We start from the raw sequence: 16,906 nt of genomic DNA, 5'->3' as shown, positions 1-16,906 counted from the left end.
TTTGATTAAAAGATATTCTCCTTTAGTAAATTGGGCAGATAATTTACCTTTGTAGTAGAGGTTAACATTGTCTGGTAGGGGCTGGTAGTCAGGCGGGAAGTAGGGTCCCTTGTGTTCCAGAAACCTCCATTTTACCCCAGCTTCATACTTCTCTTCTTCCCACCTGATGGGATGGGAAATTTGATGTAAGGTATTTTGCAATGCCAACCTGGCTGCAGACAGCAGCGTAAAACAAAGCAAAACAGAAGCAAATACATACATACTGTACAATGCGATATACTGTAGTAACAAGTTGATATTACATTACATCATAGCACATGGTGACTAAAAGGGCCATGGAAGGCATGTGAGCGGATGCTCTCGAAAGCTGGAGAACTTGCGTGAAGAAAAAGGTAACCGCCTGAATGCCAACACATTAGAAACACTTGTCATTTTGAATTCATCTATCACAATCTATTTAGGTATGTCATCTCAATAAAATACAAAAAATATACAGTACTCTCATTTATTGAAATGTACCTGTATAGAACAAAACTCCCTACCTCAAAAACTGTCTGCAGCCAGGTTGGCATTGCAAATGAGAATCAGTTCTCAATTGCCTCACCTGGATAAAGGGTTAGGTTTTAAAGGTATCAAAATATTTGAAATTATGATTCATATATAAAATAAGACTAACTTGAAAGCTTGAAATACCAGCATTTTTAGGTCCAGTAGGCATCAGTATTGAGCAACAGCAGCCTTACTTGCTCAAGTTACCCGGAACTAATAAGTGCGATGAACCAGAAAGCACATGGGCCACAGGCACCTTTTGCTAGCAGGAACTCAGAGTTGCTGGGCTGGTTGGTGGAAAAGCCCCTATGCTAAAATTAGCATTCATGGATGAGATTTACTTTCAAATATTGACTATTCACACATAAACTCTGTAGAAACCCACGTAATATAACAATACTCACAGGCATATATTCTTCCTAATTTGGTAAAAACAACTTTGATAAAATTCAAGCACGACATACTACTACTTTTTTACAGAAACCGCCGCCAAGGGATACTTCCGCTCACAGTTTCTGACAGGGTGTATTTTAGCGTAGCACCCAGTAACACCCGGACAATTTGCTCATGCTCTTTCCCAGAATGCATTGCTATAGTTACAATTATTGTATCACATTTTGACTGCGTTAAAATTCCTCTTTGTGTTCTTTTGTACAGACAGGTGTCGTTTCTAGTCATTTTTAGTCAGGTGTTTACTCCTGCTCTTGGTGGCAATCTGGCACCTTTAGTCAGAATAGTTAGTGTGACGTAGCATGTTAACACCACTTGAGGCCAGTCGATATGTGAAATGTGGCTGGTCCATGCGATCCGTATGTTGTGTAAAATGTGCGACGGCATCATCAATTCAAATAGAATCGATCAGGGGATTGTTAGAAAATTCAGCTAACGATTCCAAACTATCGTTAACTTTGGAACTGGTTCCCACAGATTCTCGATACCCATCCCTAAAAACAAGTTCTTCCCAACCATCGCCAGCGCTTCTGGTCCTCCTCTTCCTTCTGTTTTATCTTCAATTCTCTTGCTTCCTTCATCTCCTCTTTTGTCTTCTTAGACTTTTTGGAGGCTGGTTGCTCTCCTTCCTCTATTTTCACATCCTGTGTGAAGAAATACATTTAAGACTTGAATTGAAATGCTCCTAGCATTGACATTTCTTACAACTCACACATTCTATGTGGCGACAGATCGAGCCGGGGAGACAGATTTACCGTTTCAGTTTTCTTCTTAGCATTCTTTTTCAGAGGTTTTCCACTTTCTTCTACTGAATGTTGCCTTTTTTTATTTTTGCGCCTGTATCCAAACACAAACATAATAACAGTCTTCATATCATAATGAGGCAACATGATTCAGCAGACATCATAACACACCTTTTCGGTCACGATGAATTCCTGGATGAAAATACACAATCAACAATGTACGTAATTTTGCTTGCTGAGGACAATTATTGATTGAATGGTCTAATCCTGTCACCAAACATCCTTGCCATAAACCAAGTGATGGGCAAATGATACCGAGGCTTTGGAGCGTGTGTCACTCTTCCTGAAGCGGAGTGATTCGAAACGCTGTGTTCCGTCCGACACGGCGTTTGTAACAAAACACCAGTGTCACGTGACCAATGACGTTCGAAGCTTCGAAAGTCATTGCTCTTTCGCTTCGTGCTTCATTCCTTCAAATGTTTCGAAGCTTTTCATTGGCTCATAGTCTTTCAGTGTCATTGGCTCATGGCGTTTCATTTCTTCTTTGGGTTAGTCTGGAATGTGTTTTAGAGTATGGGGGAGAGCATCTGCATATTTTATTGTAATGACAATATAATCATTATTTGGTATGAATGAACAAAACAATTGAATGACCATATAGACCTTTCTGAACTTTTATTGCTGTCATGGGAAACAGTGCCAGTGCTTCAGTCGTGCTCTTTGGAGGTTGCTATGGCTTCAGTTGTCCACCAGATCTCACCGTCACTGAAGCCTTGAAGCTTTGAATCTTTTTCGGCACAATTGTTAAAGTCTCAGTGCTTCGTGAGGTTTATTACATTGCATTACTCCAAGTAAGCACATGCACAGTAAGATTTTTTAAAATCTTGGGAAGCCATACAGTAGCATTAAACTCTTTTTCACCATTTCAGTTCTCCAGACTTTTTGGGTGTGGCTAAAAGGGCACCCAGTGATGCACTGAGGCATCTGGGATGAGTCACCCCTTCCAGACTTAAAAAAAAAAAAAAAAAAAAAAAAAAAAAAAAAAAGAACTTGAGCTGCCCAGTCATGTAGTTCGGAGAGTGGCATGAGTCCCATTACCCGCACTACGTATATTTCGACCGCTAAAGCATGCAGTTATGAAGGAAAGTATCCCTACACTCCGAAAATGCATCTTCCCTGGATGCCATTTTACAGAAGAGCTCAGCGTTATTTACCGTAATTTCTCATGTATAATGCGCATTCCCCCCCCCCCCCCCCCCCCCCAAAAAAAAAATTGTCAAAAGTCAATAGTACGCATTATACATAGTGTTAGATAAATTGTAGAAGTTATCATTTATTTGCTTAGCTTGCATTAGTATAATGGACAATTTTAGATGTCTCGCCTTCAAAAAGAAGACTCAGCATCATCCGATGGAAGGGCGCCTGGACCAAGGACGTGATCGGATGTGGTCGGGTCGTGACAGGTGTTGGTTCAATATTATGTGTTGTGTCTTATTGTTTAGAATACTATGTCTGGGAAAAACCCTCTTATTATCAAATATTTTGTGTTGTGTCTTATTGCTTAGAACATTATGATTTGTAAATCCCTCCTATTTCAAATAAAAGCAGGAGCGAGGGGGGGGATTGTTTAGAGCGTGTTGAGAGACTGTGATCTGAACAATCTCCCATACGCCCTCCTCATGAGAAAAAGAAACCAGCGTCTTCATTCCTTTTGTGTCTATTTTTATAATGTTGGGTAAGATAAATCCAACATTAAATTGGTCCTTCGAGCCGGATGTCAACACACCCGAGGATTCCAGTTGTGGAGCCGACTTCCAGTTAAGAGACCGTGGCCACGGCAAGTAAGACCCTTTTACGGGACTGGTCTTCGTCCTCCTCAACTGGGATCTGAAGGTTGACGACAATCCACAGGATTGAAGACGAGTGGTGAGTTAAATTTTAAAAAAATTTTTGGGGAAAAAAGGATTAAAGAGTGAGTGAATTGCGCGACGAAGAAGTCTGCGGCAGAACAAACCTTGTGTAATACTAGTCACTGGCAAGTGGTCAAGATGGACAACGGTATCCGATAAAATCCGTGGGGACGGCGGGGTCCTGTACGTACTTAAATTCCGTATTTCTGTGTTTCTGTGTTTCCGTGTTTTCGTGTGTTTATAAAAACGTTATTAATATCGTGTGTATGTGTAAAAGTATGAATGTATAAGACGGGATTGTAAGTGACAACTGAGTTTGGAAGCAAAGGCAAGAATTCTCCGCCCCAATTAGGGTAGAAGCTTGAGAATTACCAAAACTCAGACATTTATTGTCACCCTGTCATTTTTGAATAAAGTCAGTATTTAGGTCACTCTAGGTGCAAATGAACTGACTTCCAAATTCACAAAAATGGGAATAAATAACAGTAAACAGGATCAAAAAATAGACCTAACGTGTAAAGATTGGAAATATGTTCAACTTCAAAACCATTTCAAAATAGAAGATTTAAACACGTGGATAACCAAATACGGTTTCGCTGGCCAGCTAAATTCGCAAAAAATAGTTCAACTTCAAAACGAAATAAAGTGTCGACACAAAAATGATATATCACAAATACAAAAAGATGGATTTGACGACTTACTCTTCTGGTTAAACTGGACTAATGAGGATGTGAAAAAGGCCGTAGCCGGCATCACACCTTATCAACAACAGTTAAAAAATGCTTTACATGTGATTTCGAAAGAACACATTAACAGATGGGTAGATAAACATTGGATAAACCTAGCAACTGGCCCTCTGGAGGAATATGTTAATCATGCCCTCCACGCAGAAAGAGTGTTAGACAAAAAACAAAAAGAGAAGATAGATGTCTTCCTCGACGAAGAAGCAGAAATATACTATCAAGGCAGAGAGAGAGATAATTTTAGAGGACACGGCAGAGACCGTGGGAGAGTAAGATATGGTAGAAATCGAAATTATTATGATAATACCATCTGTTGGTGCTGTGGAAACAAGGGCCACATTGCACGTGAATGCCCTAAAAAAGAAAAAAAGAAAAATAAAAGAGAATACGGACAAACTACTGCATGACTAGGCCAGCCTGCTTCCCAACTCAACAAATCCTCTTGTGTAAACATTACAGAGAATGAGGAGGTGGATTTCAATTTACAGGACATTCTGACTTTGGACACTGAAAAACCTGAAATAACCTTGTAGAATGCCCATTTTCGAAGTCCCGGAGTGCCCTGTGAATTTGTTGGGAAGAGACGGCTTATTCCAACTAGGACTTGTACTCAAATATGAATTAAACATAAATTAAAAAGAGAGGACCTTGATGTAACACTGGAAAACAGAGAAAGTACATTCTATTACACAATCGATATCCCAGACAAACCACAGTTAAACGTGGGGAAGGCCCTGTTGTCTGCAGCCTTGTAGCTTATCACAAAAATAAGAGATAAAAAAGAATGTGATGAGCTGCAGTAATACAGAGAGCAGCATGCGTACCAATCCCACGCACATTGTTAAATTCATTAAGACCAGACGCTACTGTGTTTACAGTAGTAGACATAAGTAATGCATTCTTTACAGTACCAATAGAAAATAACAGTCAATTTTGGTTTGCATTCACATTTGAGAAAACAAAAATATATATATATACTTTTACTAGATTACCGCAAGGTTACTGTGAAAGTCTAACTAATTATTCACAAGTTATGACAACACGCATGTCTTCTGGCATCTACAGATGGAGAGACATGCAAGGATTCATTGACTTTACTGCATCATCTAACAGAAGAGGGACATAAAGTTAACAAAAAATAAATTGCAATGATGTAAAAGACAAGTTAAATATCTAGGCCATAATTTAAGTATAGGAGGAAAGACTATATTAGAAGACAGGAGAGCTATAGTCTTAAAAAATCCTAAACCACAGACGAAGAAACATATAATAATCATTTTTAGGTCTGACAAATTATTGTAGAACATGGATTCCAAACTATGCAGAAATTGTTGCAACATTGTCAAAATTAATACATGAAAACAACCTTAAAATTACATCACCTGTTTAATGGAGTACAGAGGCAGAAAAGGCCTTCTGTGACATTAAACAACATTTGGTGTCCAGTGCTGCGCTAGGCCTTCCAAATTTAATGATAAAACATTCATTCAAATGGTAGATTGTAAAAGCTATTGCATGACCTCCGTACTTACACAACAATACGGTGATAAGCTAAGACCAATAGCTTATTTTTCAACTAGAGAGCAGTTCACCCTAAAGGTCCCACATACAGTGTCTGCTCTCCTATTGCAAATCACCTGCAAGACATTTATCTTGCATTGCCATCTTGCTATCAGAACCACATTTGACTGTTGAGCGATGCACAACCTTAAATCCAGCCACACTAATACCAAATGATGAAGGCACGCAGCATGATTGACAGGAATTGGCTGAACAAGCTGCTGAATTAGTAGCATTAATCGAGGCATGCAAACTAATGATAAATAAAGATGGTACAATCTATACTGATAGCCAATATGAGTATTCCACAACAAGAACGCAATTATTGGGAAAAACAAAGTGCAAAACTACAAAATGAAATTTACATTAGCACAGGAAAAAAAAAAAAAAAAAAAAAAAAAAAAAACTATTCAAATGGGCTGCTATATTGAGACATGCTGTATCACGTCTCAACCGGAGGGATGGTGGCACAGATAGATTGACACTTTACAGCCCTAAAAAATAGCAGAAAGAAATACGTGGGTTCATTTAACACACTGTAAAAGAGTCATTTCAGCTGAGTACTCAATTAAGGAAGGTGAGCTAAAGTCTGATAACGGAGCGGGAGCAGATGTGTAGATTCTGAAAACGCTTGCTGGTCAGTGAAGAAAAAAGACACCAACCCGTTTAGTGAGAACTCAGCAGAATGGCACACCCACATTGGTTACGACATTTGATAAGTGGATACGTAGTAATTTCGGCTACTATGGTGTTGGTTTTGTTTTTGTGGTACATGGGACGTCCCACCCTCAATGATAAAACCCATTTTTAGATAGAAAATCACCTACCAACTGGACCAATATGACAAACCCAATAATAAAAAAATTTTGAATCATTAACTCGTGTCAAAAGGAGTACAGCTGATGATCAAAATTGTGGACATGGCCTCCAAACGCGGCAAAAAGGTTTAATATTTTGTGCCCCCCAAAATCAAGCTGCTTTAATCATAATTCCATATGCGGCTTTCACCAATGATGCTCAAGAGAATGGGCAGAATTGGGGATTTGGATATGACTGGTATGCAACTATTGGTTTTGAATGGAAACACCTCATTGGTGAAACAAGTTATGATTGGTCCAGTTGGTCAAAAAAAAAAAAAAAAAAAAAAAAAAAAAAAAAAAACAGCAAAAGAACATAGAAAGGAGTTTAACCTAAGCAAAACGGCTTGTGTTATGTTGTGTATTGTATATTGTGTACTGTGTTATAGGAACAGTGTTAAACCAAAAATGCCATTGAAAACTTCAAAGAAAGGTGGACAAATTTTAATTTAATTTTAACAACATAACTACTGATGATTGGTTCCTTGTAAATCATGGGATCCTATATATCCCGTAAAAGAAGCAGATAAACACAAACCGATGTTTTCTACTTTAGTAGCACCAAATAATTTCACTTGTATAAACATGATTAATAAAGGAAAAAAAAATTAGGACCACTGAACGACACACAGTTAAAGTAACCTTAAAAGTCAAACCAAATTTTGTGCCAGTGGCACGGAGCGACATCTGGTGGTGGTGCGGAGATGATAGACTGTTTGATAGATTACCTAAAGATATATCTAGATTATGCGCTATTATCACTTAGATATTGCATGTGTCAGTATACCCTATGCCTGTTCAAGATTTAATGGAAAGGGCACCAATGTTTTTGTCCAATCTAAAAACATATACAAAAAAGAGATTTGTCATGGCAGGGGCAAAATAATCCAACATACATCAACGCCAGGTGTTCCTCGTGGGGGTTCCTAATCAATACAAATTGGGTGACCAGGTTGCAGGAGGATTTGAGTCTTTCATATGCTGGTGGTGTACGATTAATAAAAATGTTGATGGGATAAACTACATCCACTTCAATGTACAGAGATTAGGAAATTGGACTCAGAGTGGGTTGGAAGCTGTGCACGAGCAGCTCAAGGACGTTCCAAAGACCGCATAGCTGTCGACATGCTCCTCGCAAGAGAGGGAGGTGTTTGCGGTATGTTTGGAGAACAAACAATACTGCTTCAGATGGCAGCTTGACCAGAGCCATCGATGGTCTGCGGACCCTCAATCAACACTCCTTGTGGGACAGCTCGAATGGACGTTTTTGGTAAATATAAAACCCTAATTACACCAATATTGATATCAATTGCTGTTTTTGCAGCCATTCTGACATTATGTGGATGTTGTTGTATCCCATGCATTCTGGCATTAATCAGTAAATTAATCACCACAGCCATAACCCCCATGGAGAATCGTCTGGAGCTTATGTATCCCTTACTGTATGATGATAATGATGATAATGATGAAAATGATGATTTTGCTTTACCTGATTTGTTACCTGGTACAGATGATTACAATGTTTAAACTACAACATTCATATATGACAAGTTACTCTGAGTGTAAATGTATTTGTTTCATAAAAATGATTCTACAGTTAAAAATCGAAATGAAGTGACTGTAAGATGATATGAGAATTTGTGCAAATACATGATAAACAGGAGGGAAATGTTAGATAAATTGTAGAAGTTATCATTTATTTGCTTAGCTTGCATTAGTATAATGGACAATTTTAGATGTCTCGCCTTCAAAAAGAAGACTCAGCATCATCCGATGGAAGGGCGCCTGGACCAAGGACGTGATCGGATGTGGTCGGGTCGTGACAGGTGTTGGTTCAATATTATGTGTTGTGTCTTATTGTTTAGAATACTATGTCTGGGAAAAACCCTCTTATTATCAAATATTTTGTGTTGTGTCTTATTGCTTAGAACATTATGATTTGTAAATCCCTCCTATTTCAAATAAAAGCAGGAGCGAGGGGGGGGATTGTTTAGAGCGTGTTGAGAGACTGTGATCTGAACAATCTCCCATACGCCCTCCTCATGAGAAAAAGAAACCAGCGTCTTCATTCCTTTTGTGTCTATTTTTATAATGTTGGGTAAGATAAATCCAACACATAGGTATAGAGCAAATGGGGGAAAACTTTCACATTTTATAAATGTATGCTGCCATCTAGTGGTTATAAAAAGCTGTACACTTTCATCCCCGCCCGCTAGAGGTTATGAGAAAGGTGTACACTTTCATTCTAATATGCCACCGCCACCTAGTGGTTATAACAAAGGTGTAGCCTACACTTCCATTCCAATATGACAAGGTACGTATGAGCGCATATATGTACAGTTGCGGTCATAAGTTTACATATCCCGGCAGAATTTGGGAATTATTTTGACTCGGGACATATGTAACCCATCTGATTTTGTGCCTCTGCGTTGTGTTCTGGGTTACATAACTACGGCGTGACTTCCTGCGTGGTCTCACACACTGGGGTTTGAACCCACACTGCCACCATCTCTTGTACTGGAAGACGAGCGCCCGGGCCGCTAACTCAGGGGCCAGCACCCTCTTTTAAGGACTGGGGAGTGTACATCTGCACAGCCTAGCTTGTTCCCGTTACACATACATATGAGGTGATATGGATAGATATGATCAGGACTAATCACAACATTCAAATAAGTATGCACACGCTGACAACACATTTAAAAGAGGTTGGGCTGCAACGACTGTGTCCTCCAATCAAGTCGTCCCTCTCATCCAATCACCGATGGGTCTTATCTTCCCCACAAGGATCTACTTTTCCTGGCTGCTTACTTTTTTTAGTTTTTTCATTTGCTGTTGTGATTTTTCATTTCCTGTTGTGTTCAGTTATTTGTTGTTATGATTAACAATTTGTTGTCGTTTTTATTTGCTGTGTCTAGTTATTTGTTGTTGTGATTAGTTCTTTGCTGTTGTTTTTTGATTTGCTGTTGTGTTTTTTGATTTGTTGTGTTTAGTTATTTGTTTTTTGATTTGCTCGTGTTTAGTTATTTGTCATTGTGGTTAGTTATTTACTGTCGTTTTTTAATTTGCCGTTGTGTTTGGTTATTTGCTGTTGTGTTTTGCACTTAAGGGCCACCGTAACTATGTGCTCAAATGTCTGTCATTTTGTGTGAGCAAGGCTGAATGACCGATTGACTAAATGTGCCGCTGTGTCAATAAAAGGCTGACTTTCCTTGAAGTGTCTTTATTATGGGGTCCTAGACACCGATACAATACCAAGCGAGGAGGTGACTCAGTAGACTAGCCCGGCGCCTGGCCACGACATCAGTTGCATGGAGCCTCCAGTAGCCTGCTAGCTCGTGAGCTAGCTGCCAGCTAGCGCTTACCGACAGGGCGTAGAAAACCTCGTAACGAAGCGGTGGGATATATTCCAGCAGATTATTATTTAAGCAGATTTATTTTTGCGCCTTAAACGGGATGGGTAGTGATACGGAAGATTTTAGACGTAGTGGTATGTGATTAACAGCTGACCAAGGAACGGGGAGCAGTTTCAGATCATTCAGTGGACACGTCCACAGCATTCCAGGGTTGAGAGAAAGGCTTGATTTTTCATGATTTTTTTAAGCCTCATTTTATCATTTTATCATTCAGCAGGGTTGTTAACAACACACAAGACAGCGGTGTGTCAATTTTACAAGACATTTATTTTCACTTTAGAGGGACTTTAAGGCAGTGTAACAAAGCAGTTGGTACTCCAACAGAAAGGTGCCACGTAGTCCCATTTTGTAGATTGTTTGAATACCCTTCACAACATTTGACATTCTTATTAGATGGAAACTGAGTTATAAAATCTAGGTCTGCATGGCATGTGTGAATCTCTCAGTAGCTAGGTCAGTCAGAGTACTTCCTTTTGAGGCCAATCAACAGTTTAGAATGCTGACATCGACTTACTTTAGTGCGTCACTGGTGGGAACATCGGCAGGCTCATCTTTGATTCGTTTTCTTTTGACTCCTTTCTTCTTTGTAGTGAAGTCATCATTTTCTGGCTCGCTACCGTGCAAAAATAAGAACACAGTCCATGTAAAAATTAGGTTAGATTTAGTGTCTGTCAATAAGCTGATGATTGTTTGATCGTTCCAAACATTTTCATACATGGGACTTCAAGACCTCCAGCCAACATCAAAGGATTAAATGTGTTTTCCTTTTTGACATTGCAAAACATTGCAAAAGACTGGTCTCAACAAAGGGTGTTCAGACAATTCAGTATAAGGATAATTTACCCCATGGGTTGTGAACTTGAGACTACAGGTTCACAAACCATTGATTTCTATTAACGACCCAGTTAAGTGAATTCAGAGATTTGTTTCTGAATACATTATACTTTTGATGCTAACATCTGAAACTGTGTGCAAATACTTAAAACTATGGAGTACTAGATTCTGTACTTTTGTAGTATTCAACAGTTTTTCACCACCTCGGTTTTCTTGATTTCTTGGGCATCAAGCATGAGTCGCCTTTCCCCCACGACATCAAAACTTCAGCAACTTTGTTCGCATTAGTTGTTAACCGGCGCAGGTGCAAGTTACTTTGACCCGATGTTTGGAACGTCGCGAAAATAAATTGCAGTCAGAAAATCTCTCGGTCCATAAGTCTGTACGCACCTGGCTTGCGGGATGTCAAGGTACGCCAATTCTCCCATAATGACTTCTATCACACCTACTGCACAAACCCGACTAGTTTGCGTGTAACGAGAAGTGTGACTCATTGAAGTCTGGAGCTCACTGGAATTCTTCGGTCATGGAGTTTTCCTTAGAGGCATGAGTACTATAGAAATGCATTTGGGGAATAGGACATACTTTAGATGTGAAATTTAGCTTGGGAGCTCCATAACCAGATGTACATGAGCCAATTTTATTCTTTATCATAATTGGTCGATTAAATCTAAATATGTAACTTCATCCAAATGTATACCTTCGACCGACTATACCTAGTAGGGACACATTACGGCCATTGGGCAGTCTGTGAGTGGCCCTGGTGTCCCATCATTTTTCTCATTAAATACAGTACATTTCCAAAGGCGCTATTATTGACATGAACATTTTACCACGTTGGGAACAACCCAAGTAATCCATACATAAAAAGCAAGTACAATAAATAAAATCTGAAATTAAGTCGTCTGTAACAATGTGAAATGACACAGGGAAAAAGTATTGAACAGACCAACTTGTACAGTACTAATTTAATACTTTGTACAAAAGCCTTTGTTTGCAATGATGGCTTCAAGGCCCCTCCTGTATGGAGAAACTAGTCGCATGCATTGCTCTGGTGTGATTTTGGCCCATTCCTCCACACAAGCAGTCTTCAAATCTTTATTTAGTGAGAAAAATTGTGACACGTTAAATACTTATTTCAGCCGCTGTAAATATATATTTTTTTATACATACACACGCGCGAACTAGCTCAGTTCATAGTTCCAAAAATGAACTAGTTCAGTTCACAATTCAAAATTTTGAACTAAATTCTCCAGTCCAAAAACGAACTCGTTCTTTTTTCCCCCCCCCCAATACGTTGCTGACAGGATATTACCCTCTATATGTGCACTATATGTTAATGCTGATCACTGACAGGGGGTTCTAATCTATAAAACTGCACTTTCCATGTTCTTTTGCATCATGATATTTTCATTTGTCTGAAAATGATTAGTTTTGAATGAACCCATAGCAGTATTGTATTCGAGAGAGATACCTGGCATTAAGATAAGATTTTTTTTTGTCCATATTGTTCCACCCTAGAAAAAAAAAAACGCACTCTCTTTCTTTTTCATTTTTTTATCGAGAAAAAAAGCAGACACATTATGCAAATGCTATTTCCTCTCTAATGGTTTGGCTATATTTTGGAGCACTGAGAAAAAACATTGGGTCAGGAGAGGAATTTTTATCCATTATGAAATGTATCTCTCCTACCGGAGCATTCATTGCAACCATAACTCACGCAACTGCTACCGAAACGGTTTGGCAAAAAACTTTTGAGTAACATGTTTCCAACTGATTTTGCCTTTGAAATGTCACTCTTCATACAGGGTTAGGCTAAAACCACAATTGGGAAACTTGCCATTAACAAGTGTACAGAAAAACACAGCTGTGAGACAGATTTGACACAGCAAGACTTGGGCCACCATCTGCCATACCAGCAAGCACCCTGCAGAGTACCCAACTACTCAGACCATGCGGTCTCTTTTATTACTTTGCTGAAAAGACACAGACTCAGCACCGGGTATAATTATTTCTACGGGAAACCTAGATTAATTCTATAAAATGTGAATGGATTTTGTCCAGGTTGTTTGAACATCAAAATGAAAGAACAGATTTTGAAATAAAACACAATCACAAAAAAATATGATTTTAGGGACAATCACTCAAGGGCGGCTTGTCAGATATTATTTGGGCCTTTAATAAAACACTGGCAATAAAATGTCATCTCTACCTGCAATTGCTTGGTGATTCCAGCTTCTCAGTCTTTGTTGCTTTAACCTGCAGGGAGACACAGATCATAGCTCAGCTATGTACAACCCACCAATATTAACCACCGACAACAAAGTGTGTGTGGGACATTCCTAATTTACAACCCCAATTCCAATGAAGTTGGGACGTTGTGTGAAACATAAATAAAAACAGAATACAATGATTTGCAAAACATGTTCAACCTATATTTAATTGAATACACTACAAAGACAAGATATTGAATGTTCACACTGATCAACTTGATTGTTTTTAGCAAATCATCATTAACTTGGAATTTTATGGCTGCAACACGTTCCAAAAAAGCTGGGACAGGCTCATGTTTACCACTGTGTTACATCACCTTTTCTTTGAACAACATTCAATAAACGTTTGGGAACTGATGACACCAATTGTTGAAGCTTTGTAGGTGGAATTCTTTCCCATTCTTGCTCGATGTACAGCTTCAGCTGTTCAACAGTCCGGGGTCGCCGTTGTCGTATCTTACGCTTCATAATGCGCCACACATTGTTAATGGGAGACAGGTCTGGACTGCAGGTAGGCCAGTCTGTTACCCGACGAAGCCACGCTGTTGTAACACGTGCAGAATGTGTTTTGGCATTGTCTTTCTGAAATAAGCAGGGGCGTCCATGAAAAAGACGTTGCTTGGATGGCAGCATATGTTTCTCCAAAATCTGTATGTACCTTTCAGCATTAATGGTGCCTTCACAGATGTGTAAGTTATGCATGCCATTGGCACTAACACAGCCCCATACCATCACAGATGCTGGCTTTTGAACATTACATTTTGAACAGTCCGGATGGTTCTTTTCCTCTTTGGCCCGGAGGACACGACGTCCACAATTTCCAAAAACAATTTGAAATGTGGACTCGTCGGACCACAGAACACATTTCCACTTTGCATCAGTCCATCTTAGATGAGCTCGGGCCCAGAGAAGCCGGCGGCGTTTCTGGGTGTTGTTGATTAATGGCTTTTGCTTTGCATCGTAGAGTTTCAAGTTGCACTTACGGATGTAGCGCCGAATTGTATTTACGGACATTGGTTTTCTGAAGTGTTCCTGAGCCCACGTGGTGATATACTTTACACATTGATGTCGGTTTTTGATGCAGTGCCGCCTGAGGGATCGAAGGTCACGGGCATTCAATGTCGGTTTTGGGCCTTGCCGCTTCCATGCAGTGATTTCTCCAGATTCTCTGAACCTTTTGATGATATTATGGACCGGAGATGATGAAATCCCTAAATTCCTTGCCATTGTACGTTGAGGAACATTGACCTTGAACTGTTCGACTATTTTCTCACACTCTTATTCACAAAGAGGTGAACAAGTGCGCCCCATCTTTGCTTGTGAATGACTGAGCAATTGAGGGAAGCTCCTTTTCTACCCAATCATGGCACCCGCCTGTTCCCAATTGGCCTGTTCACCTGTGGGATGTTCCAAACACGTGTTTGATGAGCATTCCTCAACTTTCTCAATCTTTTTTCCCACCTGTCCCAGCTTTTCTGGGAATGTGTTGCAGCCATAAAATTCTAAGTGAATGATTATTTGCAAAAAACAATCAAGTTTTTCAGTTTGAACATTCAATATCTTGTCTTTGTAGTGCATTCAATTAAATATAGGTTGAACATGATTTGCAAATCATTGTATTCTGTTTTTATTTATGTTTAACACAACGTCCCAACTTCATTGAAACACTTTTTCCCCAAGAAAGTTGAAAAATGGCAGAAGAGCTATTAGAAACTATTATTTTAATAGTAACATTCTGAAAAGCACACATTTTCCATGATGAACACAAGTTGAAGTTTATTTATTTGGGAATAACACCATCATGTCGGTTTCGATTGACATTTATGTTCATAAACATAAATTTAACTTTCAATTTGTTCAACAAATGCTTATCCTCTTTGCAACCTAAAGTGTGCTTTGAGTTTTGAGTTTGACATCCCTGGGTGGTGGATGTCAAGTGTGCTGTAATTCTTTATCCTGTTATGAAGATATTTGGGGTTGTAAATTGTCAGAGATCAATTCTTTTTTTTTTCTTTTTTTTTTCCTGTTAAATCCATACGTGACTGAACACACTTCACAAATAGCTTTAGAACGTCGAGGTATGATGCAGGAGGTGGTTCACTTGAAATGTTTTCCTTATTGAGCTTGACAAGCATGGTTAGCTTCCTAATGGTGATAAAAAAAGAAGCCTTGCAAGTTACACAGAAGAAAACAACTGTGATTTACCTTCTGGACTTTTCCATTAGTAGTTTTCGCTGTAGATTTTGTTGGCTTTGCACTGCAGGTCAAATGAGAAAGAAGAGAAAATGTAAGCTTTGGGCGTAGTATTTAAAATACAAACAGTTAGAGGGACCTAAGGAGTGCGTTAAAAACTGTCTTTAACTTGATGAATTGGTCCCTTTTATGGGTCTCTCTACTTTTTAAAAGGAGCCAAAGCTGTTGTTACACACGTCTTGGCCTGGTTGGTATTCTGGTCCGACAATGCAGTAAAATGCCACCAATTAGTCAAGCAGTGTCCCAAAAGTTCCCCATGGAGATCTTCCAGGTTTCTTCCCAGTCTAACCTTTCCACACTTGCGAAGAAAGACACCAGGTCCTAATTTGGACCCGGCTACGTAACTGTATTCCTTTGAAAAACGATGAAGTCGGGCCCCAGATACGATCATATTGAGGAAAGTTAGTTCTTCAACATTTGTGGCTGAGGCTAACAAAGCAATCCTATCAGTGAATCTGTCTGCGTGCAAATTTTAATTCAAAAAATTTAAATAAAAGAGCTGTTTGTTGCTTGCCGTAGGTAGCGCTCACGTGTCAATTCAACTATAGGCTCCTGTAAATTATGAAGGCCAATTACAGATAATACCTCATTGTCTGCTCACAAATGCATCAGATAGATATTACAAAAAAACTAAACTAAACAAACACAGTCAACTGTTCTGGGTTTTAACCTCTTTGGTGACTTTTCTATGTGCATTTTGCAGTTTTTCTCACATATATATATATATTTATTTTTTTTGGTTGTTGTTGTTAAACGTCATAACAATTCTGGCGGATGGCTTCATGATTAGCCCAGTGTAGGTAACGCATGGATCAAGAAAATGAAAGAAAATTTCACGGGAGTACGTCACTGTAAATATTTGTGCTAAAGTCTCCACTCACGTGTTACGAATCGTGTCAGCGTCGGCACGAGCATCCTCATCGTCGCTTAGCGTCTTCGTCAGTTTAGTGACTTTGTGCTTGGCCTTACCGTTTTCTTTCCCGTCCTTCTCTCGCCCCATCGCTCGCAGATGCTTTGAGAGACAGATGACGTGAACACAAATGAATCAACGGGCCAAGAAAACGTCATAAATATGACCACTCAATCGCACTCGGATGAGCGCTTCTGCGTTAGCCAATTAACACAAACGAGTCAATTTCATCCAGCTGCAGGTTAAACAATGCTGGGCTGTGCCGTTACGTACAAATGTAATGTCTGTATCCGACTGTGCGCAAAAGTAGCGTACGCACTTGAAAATACGGGATAAATGTTTTTTTTTTTTTTTTTTTTTTTTATAAACAACAACTTTTCACGTGGTTCAATCGCTAAAGTGAGCCACTGC

At 39.3% G+C, this 16,906-nt stretch overlaps 1 protein-coding gene across 4 annotated transcripts in view; it reads right to left on the bottom strand.

The window, feature by feature from the left end:
* The window catches only part of zgc:173742 (DNA topoisomerase 1), a 42,946-nt gene that overhangs the window by 25,575 nt on the left and 465 nt on the right, over positions 1-16,906 (bottom strand). For 2 of the 4 annotated variants that reach the window (XM_061775062.1, XM_061775061.1), the window contains exons 2-8: positions 16,467-16,597; positions 15,538-15,589; positions 13,272-13,318; positions 10,740-10,838; positions 1,755-1,836; positions 1,516-1,643; positions 48-163 (exon numbers count right to left, since the gene is read on the bottom strand). In XM_061775062.1, coding sequence (XP_061631046.1) covers positions 48-163; positions 1,516-1,643; positions 1,755-1,836; positions 10,740-10,838; positions 13,272-13,318; positions 15,538-15,589; positions 16,467-16,585 — 643 coding nt within the window. In that variant the 5' untranslated portion in view covers positions 16,586-16,597. Of the gene's footprint in view, positions 1-47; positions 164-1,515; positions 1,644-1,754; positions 1,837-10,739; positions 10,839-13,271; positions 13,319-15,537; positions 15,590-16,466; positions 16,903-16,906 lie in introns of those variants that run through there. The other 2 variants (XM_061775063.1, XM_061775064.1) reach the window with 2 other exon arrangements.

Source organism: Phyllopteryx taeniolatus, chromosome 5, assembly GCF_024500385.1.
Source record: "Phyllopteryx taeniolatus isolate TA_2022b chromosome 5, UOR_Ptae_1.2, whole genome shotgun sequence".
Lineage (NCBI taxonomy): Eukaryota > Metazoa > Chordata > Actinopteri > Syngnathiformes > Syngnathidae > Phyllopteryx > Phyllopteryx taeniolatus.
This window is presented reverse-complemented; position numbering and strand designations above follow the sequence as displayed.